Source organism: Episyrphus balteatus, chromosome 3, assembly GCF_945859705.1.
Source record: "Episyrphus balteatus chromosome 3, idEpiBalt1.1, whole genome shotgun sequence".
Taxonomy (NCBI): Eukaryota; Metazoa; Arthropoda; class Insecta; order Diptera; family Syrphidae; genus Episyrphus; species Episyrphus balteatus.
Genome location: NC_079136.1, coordinates 100371783 through 100385964, shown reverse-complemented (window position 1 = coordinate 100385964; position 14182 = coordinate 100371783). Strand labels below are relative to the sequence as shown.

General features: G+C 32.0%; 1 protein-coding gene and 1 long non-coding RNA gene across 2 annotated transcripts; one reads left to right on the top strand and one right to left on the bottom strand.

Annotated features, from left to right (window-relative positions):
* Positions 1–3342: 3342 nt before the first annotated feature.
* On the bottom strand, positions 3343–12001 carry LOC129914189 (serine/arginine-rich splicing factor 1B). The gene is made up of 4 exons (XM_055993317.1): positions 11635–12001; positions 11119–11509; positions 5408–5511; positions 3343–5341 (listed from the first exon to the last, which is right to left on the bottom strand). The coding sequence occupies exons 1-4, from the start codon at positions 11793–11795 to the stop codon at positions 5227–5229; spliced, it is 771 nt and encodes a 256-aa protein (XP_055849292.1). The 5' UTR covers positions 11796–12001; the 3' UTR covers positions 3343–5226.
* Positions 12002–12592: 591 nt separating this feature from the next.
* LOC129916295 (uncharacterized) lies at positions 12593–13403 on the top strand. Its single transcript, XR_008772429.1, has 2 exons — positions 12593–13103; positions 13232–13403. It is a non-coding gene; the product is annotated as an uncharacterized LOC129916295 (long non-coding RNA).
* Positions 13404–14182: the final 779 nt, after the last annotated feature.

The window sequence follows — 14182 nt, the reverse complement described above, 5'->3', positions numbered from 1 at the left end:
GACTATCTAGAGTCAAGATCACTGGAGCCATTGATATGGAAATTTAAAATCAAATTGTTGGTTTGCGCCATAAGTGGGTGGGTGGTATTTACAGCACATTTACATAATTGTATTGTGCAAATATAAGCTATGAAGTATAATAAAGTGTCCTCTGTAAAATTAATATTCAGCGTGACATTCAATTCATTTAAATTAAAAATTAAATCTTGTTAATATTTCTTTGTAGATTGCCGACAAAGAGATATGTTATTTATTATTTTATTAAGTAGCAACATATGTATTAATGTTTCTTTGAGAAAAAAAGACTTGAAAGGATTTCATTTTATACACCGCTGCAGGTGGTAGTTACAACTTTGGACATGTAAGAAGCTAAGGTCTTATTGAAAACTTGGTGCCGGGCTATACGGTGATTTTTCAATCTCCTAACGCTAACCAGTCAGGTTGTTGGCAAGAGGGGTGAGGATTTTCCTCTTTTTGACATATGTTCCTAGAAAATGTTAATTGGAACATGATTGGGCACAACACTGTGTAGCCTTGAGAATTAAAGCAACATCAGATACACTTTTCTCTTCATTTTTAAATGATGCCTCTTTTCTACCTATGCAAAAATCTTCGTGTAGTATCCACCAGTGATAGGTCTGTTTAATGAATCTGATCCGCACAAAAAAGAACAGAAAAGATCCGAAAAGTAAAAGTTTTTGTGTTTCATGAAAAAAAAACTAGCCCCAACTTGTTCTACAATCTGTCATTTTATGTTTCATGAATTTGTTCAGCACAGAAAAGTTCAAGTTTTTCTGCTCCTACTTTTGGGGTAGTGCAAGTGAGTGAAAAGTGTAATTGTCAGCTGTTTGTTTGATTGTGATAAAAATAAGAAAAAATAAGATTTAAAAGAGTGAATTTCTTAAGAATTTTTGTTTAATTACAAAAAAAGGAACTACCGGAATATTAGAAGTGCTACTAAGGGCCAATTTTTCAATAGTCAGATAAACCTCAGTTAGAGCTTATTCCTAGGAATAAAAGTTTTTTTTATATTGACATTTATTCCTCTGATAGTCTAACTGATTATTGAAAAATCAGGGCTAAATCATATATTTTGGTAAAAAATCATTTCAAGAAATGATTTTTGAATTTAAAATTTTGCAACTGATTTATTCAACTGTCAATCTTGTTAAAAATGAAGTTGAACTTTTCTGTTCTTTTATGTTCTGACAGTATTTACAAAGTTGTGCTGCTCTGATCTGTTCTGTCCTAGATTTTTTCATTAAACAGACCTATTGACACCCTATTCTTTTTACAAGACCGTCAAAACTTAATTCGTGAAATGACTCCAAATTGTCATATGGGCTAGAGGAGGCAATACCAGGTATTAAAAATAAAATTATTGAAAAGAACTTTCACTAGTTTCTAATTTTTTTTATTCTTTTTTACTCTTAATATCAGTTTTCAGAGCTTGAGTTGTTACAATTTGTTTAACTTTTTTTTTTTTGTTTTGGTTGATAATACTATTTTATTTGACCTTTTTTGACTTTCTATGAAATAAGCAAACACATTACAATACGTACTAGAATTTTAAAACCGTTAAAAATAAGATACAAGAGTCTAACTACAAAAGTAAAGATGTGAGCGTTAATTTTGGGCACAAGTGTATATTTGCTTAATCATTCATATTGGTTACACAACAGCTGCGTTCCTTTGGGCACATTTATCTACTGCTTAGTACTTAAAACTACTTTTACTCTATTGAAAAAGTAGTTCAAAGCAGCTTTAAGTACTAAGCACTAGATACATTTTCTCAAGGGACCGCAGCAAACTATGGTGCCGTTATTAAAATTCTTCTTTCGATTGGTTTAAACACTCTATTAGCTGAAATTGCCCAAAAGAAATAAATGTTACCTATACACCGTAGTGCACCATTTCGTTAATAATGTAATGTAATGTGATTCTCATACAACATAAATGAACTAGGGAATGAAGACACTTGCAACATGTAGAATTTTCAATACAGTGTTGCCAGAGCCGGCTATTTATCGCCAAACAAGCTCCTTGAACTTTAAACTCGCTTCTTAAAAATTTGATTTTCGATTTATCGGATTTTGGCTCTTTTAATTTTGAATTTGGCGATTTAAAGGCTTGACCACACCGAAGGGTACATGCGGTAGCGGTACGGGTAATTGTATGAAAAAAATTCCAAACTGGAACATCAATATTTAGCTGTGGAAATTTTTTCATACAATTACCCGTACCGCTACCGCATGTACCCTTCGGTGTGGCCAAGCCTTAAGGCTCCTTTAAATTCAAAGCATTTTACAGCAGAAATCCACCAAAAATGTGAACATACAACCAATTTGCATGCATTTTTCATTTGGTTTTCATTTAAAATTTAATTAAAACAAAAGGAAAAAAATAATTATACTTGAAGTCTGACAAGCAAGTCATTTGAAAATTAAAAAAAAAAAAATTAAATCTCATGCCACAAAATTTGTTTGCGTTTTATTGGGCCATTTATGAAAGCGGATATTTTTGGCTCCAAGATTTTTTAAAATTAGATTTTGGAAACACTGTTTTCAAATACTTTAAATATAAGTAGACCAGGGAATTTAGCCAAAATAGATGCCTGACCCGGACAAAATTGATGGAAATTGTTGGCAGCATAGGGTAATTGGTTCCCAGGATACTATTAGCTATCACCCTTTGATATTTTGGTAGTCGGACGGTCATGTTAGTCAATTTAAAAACATGTGTGTCTGACAGACAGTGATAATATTTGTACCATTTTCTTTAAATTGAGAGAAGAAGAGGCGAAAGAAACATTAAAAATTAGTTGACAAATGGGTTTTGATGAAAATTGTCTGATGAGTGTGAACGCAAAACACCATTCATCCATCCGGCCAAATAAAATCGGTTGTCCGGTAAGTTAGTCAATGGTAAATTGAGAACATATTCGTCATAATCCTGTTAAGAAAAAAAAAAACACATCAATGGGTACGTTTACGTTCGATCATTGTTACACGGTGATGCTTCAGGGTTGACTCTCTTCGAAGTTCAATAAGTAAGAAGGGGATAGTTTTGTTTAGAACTCATTAAGCCTAACTTTGTTGGAAAACACATTTGAGATTTTTCCAGTGAAGATTTATTTGTTATTGTTGAAGTCCTCTTTCATTCTTCTGACACGATTATAACAACAAAGAAATATCGGCATTGTAAAAATCGTCAAGTTCTGAAAAATTGGTAGTTTATAAAGTACGATTTTTTCAATGCCAATTTTTCGTTGTTACTGCACATCTTCAAATTATTGATAGCTGAAACACCTTATAATCTTTATATGAAATAAAAAAAAATATACTTGATTTTTTTATTAATTTATTTATTAATTTATCTGTTCCAGCATAATTTTTTTTATCCAAAAAACACTCAACACGATAAAATATCTATCATCAAGCTTTAGTAGTTATCATTTTTTATGTTTTGATTGAAACATTGAGCAATAAATGAACGAATACAAAACAAAATGATTCTCAAAGTGTACACATAATTTCTTTCTTACAGACATGCATCAAAAAATATTTTTATTTTTTGTTTTTATATTTCGCGCTTATGTTAATTTATATCAAATTTATAAATAATAAATAAATTTGGTTATTAATAATATCAAAATAGCTAGAAATGATCATTAGAATAACAAGAAAATGAGAAATTAAAAAATAAACAAACATACCACTGGACTGACCCACCACCTACGATTATTACACACATGCATGCAACGTGAAAGTGAATATGATCCTGGGAATTATCCCATAATCCATCGTGGAAATCCCTTTCCGCTCGTTTTATTTTATTTTTTGAAATGATAGATATCCAAAGAAAATCCTTAAAAAATGAGCGAAGGGTCTTGAATCCAAAAATTGAGTATCCTTGGTGATAACGAAGTACATATAAAATTTCAATAACGAAAGGTGTGCACGGTGCGCGCAGATGAGTGTTGGAGAATGTTTCCATAAATGTGAATTTGAAAATAATTACTCTTAGGGGGGTGAAAAATGTTAAAACTTTGAAAATCCTCCCGCGACGTCCTACTGTTACGCAGAGAAGCAGGAGAAGGAATCCATAGTTTAAACAAAACGATTTCCATTCCAAAAATCCAGAATTGTGTTTAAAAAAAGGTTCGTTATTGTTTTTTTTTTTAATTCTAATGTCCAGAAGGTAAGAGGATTCAAAAATTATTAAAAGGACGAACCGGACGAGAGAACAGGCATGAGAATAATGTTAAAGCAGGGAAAATCCGCATGCACGAAGTGTGGAGAAATGAAGTCAAGAATCATCCAAAGGAGATATTTTGCTCCTTTCCTATATCCTATTGTTATTAAATTTTATCCAAAATACAAATCCTTTATAATACAAATTTGGCAATCCTGTTTATGTGCGTATTTTTCACATCCAGGGTTTCCATTCTGTCCTTCCACAGTTTTTCAGAATATGTATTTTGATTTTTTTCCTATTTAATCCTGAGATCTTTTGACTCTGTTTTTATATTTTTAATCCGTTATCCTTTTCCATACATGTTAAAATCAAACTATCCAATTCCATACACTTTTCGTGAAAGAAAAAGAAAAATATGTTAATTAAATGTTTCCTTGCAATTAATTAATAAATTAATAGGTTAAAATGTTTTCAATGATTTTTAAAATGTACAATCAATTTTTATTAAAATTTAATGCAATACTATGCATAAGGATGTAGGAGCACATTTATAATGTTGGTGAATGATTTTTTTTTTTTCTTTATTATAACCCTTTTTTGAGTGGTAATTGTTCAATTCCTACAATACACGTTTAGTATAAATTATATGGGTATGAAAAACCCATTGAAATATTTAAACTTCAATTAAAGACTTTATATTGTGATATTTGTAAGAATGAGGAATGTGCAAACAGGTTGATGTAAATGCATGAAAGTAATGAAAAGGGAGATTTTACTTGAATAACTTTTCAAGATATCTACAAGTGTTGCACTTAAATTTATGAAGAAGAATAGTTATTAGTTTTTATATCGCTCAGCTTGTGGTAGCTACGTTTTTATCTTTTAGGATTTAAAAATACATTTTACAATATCTTATAGTAAAACGGCGTGTGTGTTATTTTGAATTTGTCTGATAAAAAATTGTTTGTTTTTTTTTGTTCATTAAGTTTTGATTTCAGATTAGTTAAATAGTGATTTTGATATTTAGCTTTAAAAATTAGATCTGGAGTCTGAACGTGACCTTGAATATGATACACGGTGTACTGGAGAATAAGTGGGAGTTCCACGTCGTCTTGGTCTTGGAGAGTACGAACGAGAACGAGATCTGAAAGAATTTGTTAAATAAGATAATTTGTGTAACAGTTTAAGTTTTGTTATAAGAGCATCTTACCTATCACGGTAATCACCACCACCACCGCCACCGCCGCCGCCTCCACCTCCGCGTCCTCTTTCTTCACCACTATCTTCTCTGACACGAATGTATGACACTTCTCCCTAAAAAAAAAACAACAAAAAAATGCCATTAATAAAATCTCTCTATTCACATGATCATTAATTGAAATTTTCTTTTTGAAAGAAAAAACGTATATGTTTTAAGAAAAATATTCGTTTACATCTAACTTTAACAGTCATTTGATAGTTTCTTATTTATCGACTTACATTAATCGGTGAATCAGTGAAAATAAAAACCGACCTGTAATAAGCATCTCTAGCAGGAAAGGAGATTAGAGAAATGATGGTAATCCATAATATTATGGTCAATTTATCAGTTGTTGATGTTTGAGACAAAACAACTTAGATTGTTGATTTTGTTAGGTATCTACAGGAGAATTTTGTTTGCTTACTTCAAACTTAATCAGACGCACAGAGGTCCAGAATACACATTTAACGTGAATTAATTCCTGACTGTGTAAGAACCTCACAAAATGGCATAAATTCATATGCTATAGTATCCTTTTATTTAATAGAAGTTGCATTTTGCCATAACAAAACAAATCCGATGTTTTTAATACGCTTTAATTAGCTTCACTTGTAAAAGACAAAGTAACTCACAAACTAGCAATGTAATAAAATCTTGGAAGCCTGTTTTGACCCATTTCCAGTTTTCGTATTGAACTGAAACTTCGTACCTATATGTATGTAGTTTAGATGACAACACAACACAATATTTTTGTGGTCCGGACCTAAGGGAGGGGCAGTGGGGGTCGAAACACCCCAAATCAATTTCAGCGTATTTAAAAATATCCTATCGAATTAAAACTTGTAAATACTTGTAGTTCGGATAAAAAACAATTTTTTCGTGGTCCGTATCTAGGGGAGGGGCATTGGAGGATCGGAATACCCCCAACTAATTGTAGTCTACTTCTAATTTTATCGTATCGAACTGGAACTTTATACTTATATTTAGTTCGGGTGGCAACACAGGAGCAGGGGAGGATCATTGGGGGGTGGAAATACCCCCAAATCAATTTATGTCTATGCAAGGTGTATTCTAAGAAAAAAATTCTTCTTGAGTAAGTCTATATCTCCAAATTTGTTAGGTACCTATCATTTTTCCATGATTTAAGAAAACCCTTACTTTGAAATACCTGCACCCACGTTTTTAATAGATGTCATTAGTTTTTCTACAATTTCTTTAACTATATGAGCGGCATTTCGCTTACCAATCATCCATAAAGCAGATTAAGTTGCACGAGAAAGTTCTTGCAATGAATTGTAAGCAACGATATTTTGAACTTTTTTTTTGACTCTTAGTACCAGAAACACAGATTTTTGTATGTTCTTGCAGCTTTTGAGGGTCTAGGTTGAATATCCTTAGCTCCATTGTCAGAAAATTTCATTATTGATTCAAGCTATGTTTTATTTACTTCCGAAAATCTCGTTCTGTAGTTGTTTGGCTTTTTCCAACGGAATTCAAAATTTTTCACAAAATTTTCTATTTTATTTTGTACATCCTCGTTTTTTAGGTGCTTTAGGTGTATTATAAATATGTAATTCCAATGATTTAACACATTTCCTCCTAGTTAAATTTTTGAATTTAAGCCATTCTTTAAACAATTCCAAATATTTGATTTCAGGAGCAATTTCGGAAAAAAATCAAATAAAATACTGGGGCAACGCGGGGACTCAAATTTTTTTTCCGTTATATTTCTCAATATATGTATTAACTAATTCAAAAGTAGTTAATGTCTGCAGTGATCTGCAATTTTTTATAGGGCTCGATATGTTTTTACTTTTCTTAAAATATACTTTCACAAGTATGCAACAAAAAAACTAATATTATATAACATTTACCAACTGTTTTTTGTGATAGGTATAATGTTTAAGGCATTAAAAAAACACAAACAAAATTTGCACAAATAAACATTCAATTACTTTAAGTAATCCGCGAAAGATTGTAACTCTTTTTTTGGATAATAAACAAAATGTTTACACTTTGTTATCTTTAGAGTTGCCGTACTACTAAAATACTTACAAGAGTGACTTAATTTAAGCGTTATTATATAGTCTAGCTATCCAACAATAGATTTATAAGGTGTTTGGGTAATATTATGATAAGTCAGAAACTGAATAAATTCGTGTTGGATACCAGTTCTGGACCACTGTGAGACGTCTTGAAACAACAATTTTGCTTATTATTTAAAGACAAACGTCGAAAAATATATGTACTTTAAGGAGATAAACAATCGTTTGGGTGCATTTTAGTTATACGACTTCTTTAGAGTATACTTTATGTTGTTTTAAACGTCGTTAAGAACAAATTCTCATTCCAAAATTATATTAGAATTGTGTTTAGGTTTACCTTACTATTCGCTCTAAATTTCAAATCACTTGAAAAGCTTAATAGAATCTAAATTTACTTGTACAACCTTAACTAATCGAAAGCCGCATTAATATTTTGTTCACAAAAACAAATTGATCTTATCAATTTTATTATTCAAAAATGCGTGACAATCTTCACAAATGGAGACCAAATTAAAATCAATAAATTAATTTAATATTTAGAGGACAACTACTTGCAATGTGAGTAAAGACTAATTGAAGTATTATCGATTTATGTGAATAAATATTTAAGGATTTTTTTTTATTTTCTCAGGAAAAGCTTTTGGAAAGTTTTTGTTTTATTAATTTGAAGTAACTCAAAATCCTATTTTATAAGTCAGTGTTATTTACCAACAAAATACGCTAAATTTAAATCATTCCCGTTTTAATTTTTTTTAATTTCATTAGTTTGTTCAGATTGTTTTTTTTTTATAGGTAAGCTCCATTAATCGATGTGTTTGTTTTATTTCTATCCGTATCCGCAGTTGGCGTTTAAATGCATTACAAAAACAACACGCAGCTGCCGATAAGAATAGAATGGATTAAATATTGGATTTAAGTAGTGAATATTATGGATTTGGATTTATTATTTGGATTTAAATTTCTTTATATCCAGATGTAATTTTAAACTAGTGAATAATATGGCCGTTAAGGAGTTTATCGTAAAGGGTGTGATGCCGTGATTGATAACATATGACCGCTTTCCAAATTTAGTGACTAAATTGTGATCCCCAACAGTATAGCAAAGTTATATTTTTGGGCCTACCTTACCAATTATTTTATTTTTTTATCACCTAAGTTTTTCCTTGGAAAATAAAATATTCCGTATTCGACCAAGCTTGTAGTATGTAGTGGCATACCTATTTTGTTAATTTTCAGTCTTACGTGTACATTATCTTCCATTTGTCATCAATTTTAACCTCCAACATTATGACCTAAATAAATCGACGGTCGCTGCCGCTTGGACTGCTAGTACAGAACATGTTACTCCTGTTAGTCTCCGGATCAATATTTTATATCAATAAGCCCTAATCCGAATTCTTAATTAAAAAAAAAAAATAAACAAACAAACCCCTACTCTTTTAGCCTTAAGCCAGAACTATAATTGGAGCAGCGGCGGCCTTACGAATTGCGAGGCTCCGGGCGGAAGGTCTTTGTGAGGCCCCTTATCCTTCTTGATAAATACATATGTGATGCGAAAGTAGGTCTACTTGTTTGGTTTAGCTTTCTCGTGTTTGACAAGTTCTATTTAAGTTTTAGAATATTTAAAACAGTTTATATTGAAAGATTTACAAAATAAATTTCTAGGACAAAATTCGTCAGAGTGGAGAAATTTTATGTTACTCTCTTAAGCGCTCTCTTCTTCGAAAAATGGGACAGTTTTTGAAATTGGGAACAGAATCAGAACTAAAATAATTAAATATGACTAAATTCGCAAGTCACAAACTGAGTGTGGAATAGACATACTGTTGAACTAGCAAACGCAACAATTTTGTTTGCAGAATAATTTTATTTTTCGTTGCTTTGGGAGCATTAATCTACTGCTTAGTACTTAAAGTTTCTTTGAACTTTTGTTTAACTCTATTAAAAAAGTAGTCAAAGCAGTTTTACTAATAGAGGCTTACTGGTTGAACAGAATGAAAATTCGCTTGTAGCAAAGAAAAACGTCGTGGTACAAGATGTCAAATAAATTCGCTCAAAATGTAGAAAAGATGAACAGAATTATGTGGCGTACAAAAATGTCAATTGCCTTGAAAAAAAAATAATTTTAACTGAGTAACCACATTAGAAACGTCAAAAGTCATTCCGCTTGTAGCTTGAAGTAAAAGTCGACTCGACTTGTACCACAGCGAATTTCCTTGCCACAGCCACAGCTACGTATTCTGGCACCAATATACTAATTTCATACTTTTTAACTTTGACAGCGACACAAGACACAAGCCACAGACACACATTCTGGTCTACCAGTTAACTACATTGCCCACTTTTTGCAAAAGTACAAAAGTAAACATGTTTTTTTGGCTAACGCAATTTGTTGTTGAATATTAATACACAAATTAACACCAAATTGCATCAATTGTTTTGGTTTTTTAGCCGGAAACACTATACAAAATAACTAATAACGTTTGAAAATGTTCACTTTTGTACTTTTTTTTTTAGTTTTTAGGCCAATGTAGTAAAGGCTTAAAAAGTAGATAAATGGGCCCAATGGAACGCAGCTATTATAACAGAAAATCATGTTTAAAAAGTAGATAAATGGGCCCAATGGAACGCAGCTATTATAACAGAAAATCATGTTTTTTATTCAAAATAAATTATCTGTCATCATTAAATTGCAAAGCTTCCATTTTAATTTTATTTTTCCGCTGATTACCAAAAGGCAAACAAAACTTTTGAGTTTGTTTTTTAGACAGAACATCCCCTTTAGAAAAAAAAAAAAAAACGCAACTGTGTTATTTGACCGATCTTCAATTATTTCGAGGCGCGATATTCAAGTACTACATAATACATTTTTCAATTATGTTTTAAATGTATAAATTATTTTAGTTAATAGACTCGCTCTTGCAGGGGCCTCGCGCAACAAACCAAGAAAACTTTTTAAAATATGTAAAGATTTTTTTCACTATATTTTTGTTTTAATTAAAACTTTTGATTTGGATTCTTAAGAGCAAGGCAAGAGCGAGGCCCCTTTGCGCTATGTAATAACCTGAATAAATAGTTAAGAATCAAAATCAAAAGTTTTAAATAAAAAATATAGGGAAAAAAATCTATACATATTTTCAAAAGTTTTCTTGGGTTGTTGCGCGAGGACCCTTTAAGAGCGAGGCCCCGGGCGATTGCACTGTTCGCCACCCCCTAAGGCCGCCACTGAATTGGAGGAAGCAGTAATTGTAATGTCAATTCTACGTTTTTGTTGTTGTTTTCTTTGATTTTTTGACAAGTTTTCATCCGACGAGTGCGGTTGCGAGCTCTGTTCCCCTACGTTTCATCCGACGCTTCAGTCAATTATAGTTCTACCTTTAATGATTGTTTTAATTACGTACTCGCTATATAAACTGATAAATTTATTCAAGTTTGTGTTCGTTACTAAAAAGGCATTAGCATTTTATGGCTTTAAGCTTTTAAATGCAAGATAATTTAATATACATTGGATATGAGATAAATATGAAATCGTCAACGTATGTGTAGTCTTCTTATTTGTGTCATAACAATTTGTTAAAAACCACAAAGCAACCCACATAAAGTAGTTCACTTCCGCCCACAAAACCAACGACTTACCTCATGCGATCGGAATCTTGAATCATCAAGCTTTTTGATGGCGTATTTCATGTCCTCGTGACGTAAAAATTCTACAACTCCTGTTCCATCTTTGTATGTATCAGCGAAGCAAACATCGCCTGCTTCTCTCATATGATCCTTTAAATCTTGCCACGATCCACTCGGAGGTAATCCAGTGACCATTACGCGGAATTGTGATCGCTTAGTTGGCGGGCCTCGTCCTCCTCCACCACCGCTGCCACCACCTCCGCCGCGACCTCCTTCACCCCGGCTACGGTCCCCTCGACCACCACGGTAACTACCGGGGCCTCCGCCCCTCGGGAATTCCACTCGCAGGCGATATCCGTCGTAGTCGTAGCCATCGCGAGCTTTAACTGCATCTTCTGCGTCTCTGTGAATTGAAAGCAATCAATTTATTCACAGAATCGTTAATTATTCAATTAAAAAAAAGCGAAACAAAAAAAATATATCTATTCGTATGGAAAAATATATATGAAAAAAAAAAAAATAAAATACCTAGCATCTTCAAATTCGACAAATGCAAATGGCGGACCACGCCGGTTCTTCAAATCCACAAATGTTACTTTTCCAAATTTATGGAAAAGATCTTGGATATCCTTTGTTCGTATATCTGGTGGCAAATTGCCCACATAAATTCGACACTCGTTTCTGGACATTTTCTCAATTTTGACGAATTAAAAGTTTACGGGTTTTATTGACTCAAATTTTAATTAATTAACAAAAGAACTTCGCACTTTGCTTTTTTTTCTAAGAAAATATGTATTTTTTTTTATTTCGATGCACTAAAGAGAACAAAAGGCAAGCTGAAACACAACTTTCCAGCAGAAGAACAAGTTTTTAAATGTTTCGGTGTGTGTTGTGTGAAATGGAAAATGAAATTCGTTGTTTGTATCGAAATAGGAAATGAACTGACTGCCAGAGGGCGCAAAATTTGAATTATTAAAGGAGATAGCTAGTTTGGTACAATTAAATAACACTGGTCAACAAGGTTTTTGTTACAGACACCAAGATATACTCTTCTATAGGTTTTTTGGGTGCTGAGCTCGAATCCAAAGTCAGAACAACTCTACCACATCACGTTTTTGAGATAATCCCGTTAAAAAATCGAAAATGCCGCTTTTTTACCAGTTTTCGAGATTATTTCTTAGCTTTTATTTATTTGTTTTAAATAAATTTGTAATGGTTTCTAATAGAACTAAATGTTGTCTTTCTAAATCCGTTTAAATCTTTTAAAAATCTCTTATCTTCTTTGAGAAATCTGAAATTGAAATCAACGTGTTTGGTATATCTCATATTTATTTGCTTTTAATTGGGGATTGGAAAAGTTGATATGCGCTACCGGTGGTCAAAATTTGCAACTAAATAAACAGGACGGAAGGAACTAGCGCCGCGTTGTTGTGAGAAATGACAACAGAAATGTCAAGCTGTCAAGCCTGACATTTTTTTTTTTTTTTTGTAAACAAACACTTTTCTTTCACATTACAGTGGTCGATTATTTTTTGAAAAAAGTCACATTTAAGACATTTATATTCATAAAAAGTGAATTAAATATCAGAATGTTAAAAAAAACGTTCATGTAATTCAAGTAAACAAGTGCGGTGTCGTGTTATTTGCATAAATTTGTATATTTTACAAAGGGTATTCAGAACTTAACATTTTGTCGTTATTTCTGTCGTCGGTCTCTATCCCCGTTGTGTTTGGAAACCTCAAAGTCATTTTGTCGGTCGCATCTCGGGCTGCGCAAAAATGAACCCAAAAAAAAAAAACAAAAAACCTTGCGTGAAAAGTTGAAGATCAAAAAAGACAAAATGATTCCAACTGCTGGCGGCAAGTCACAACAACAACCGAACCAGGATCTAAGAAGAAGGCTGAACATGAATCAGAACCAACAAAATTACATAACAACAGCAGTGTCACCACCAGCAAAAGCAGCAGGAGAATAAAGATAAAGTCATACTACGTAGGTAAGTTCTATTTGGTCAGAAAAACATAGAGCTAATGGAGCTTTAAACTATCCTGCAGCCTGCACAGATACACATTTAAAAGAATTTTTTATTAATTGAAAATCTTCTGTTTTTATTCTTTCTTTCAGATCATCATCTGACCTCCTAGAACCTAGATGAAAGTCTAACGATTAGATTAAATGGTAGAAGAAGTTATATTAATAATTAATTATAACTATAAGAAGAAAGAAATAATATCGCTTTATACAAATAATCATTGAAATAAAAATGTATATACATTTGTATGTACATACAAAATAATTTAATTTTTTTTACTGCTCCTGGTTATTTCCTAAAATAAATGCAGTATCTAGGTAAGTATTATCGCTCTAAAGTTCAAGTGGTGCATTTAAACACTGGCAAGTTTTCCTTGAAGGAACCACTGACCTCAATGCAATAACAATTTTTGTTTATGCAAAAAAAAAAATCTATTCATATAGTTGTTCAATTAAAAACGAAGAAAAAATAACAAGAATAATAAAAAATTATTTTTATTTTAAATTGAACGTATTCAAAATAGGTTTAATATTTAAAGGATTAAAAATTTAATCTGCGTAACAGTATTCAGTATACCTAGTATTTAAACAATTCAATTTGAAAGTTATAAATTAATGTAATTTCATCAGACGCAATACGGCTTCATCATTCGTTTTATATATATAATTTGTAATATAATCGCCAGGATCCTGATGCACCTGCAGGCCTGGTGTTTTTTTTAAACTTTCATCGGTAGACGATGTTTTTTCACTTGAATCTGGTGATTTATCAACGCCTGCATTCGGATGATCTAATACGGGCATGTTGATGCTTACGGCCACAGGTGCTGAAGAATTGTCTCCACTTCTTTGTTGCTTTTTTGTTGTTGTTTGGCATTAACCTGATAGAAAAACATATTTTTATAAAAAAAATCATGCTAAACGATTAAAATCAAATACCTACTTACCTCATTGCCTGCCTCAGCGGAATCTGTTATGGGATAATTATTTGAAGGTGATTCCACCGACTGCAAACTCCCGAATTGTAATCACCAGATTATCATC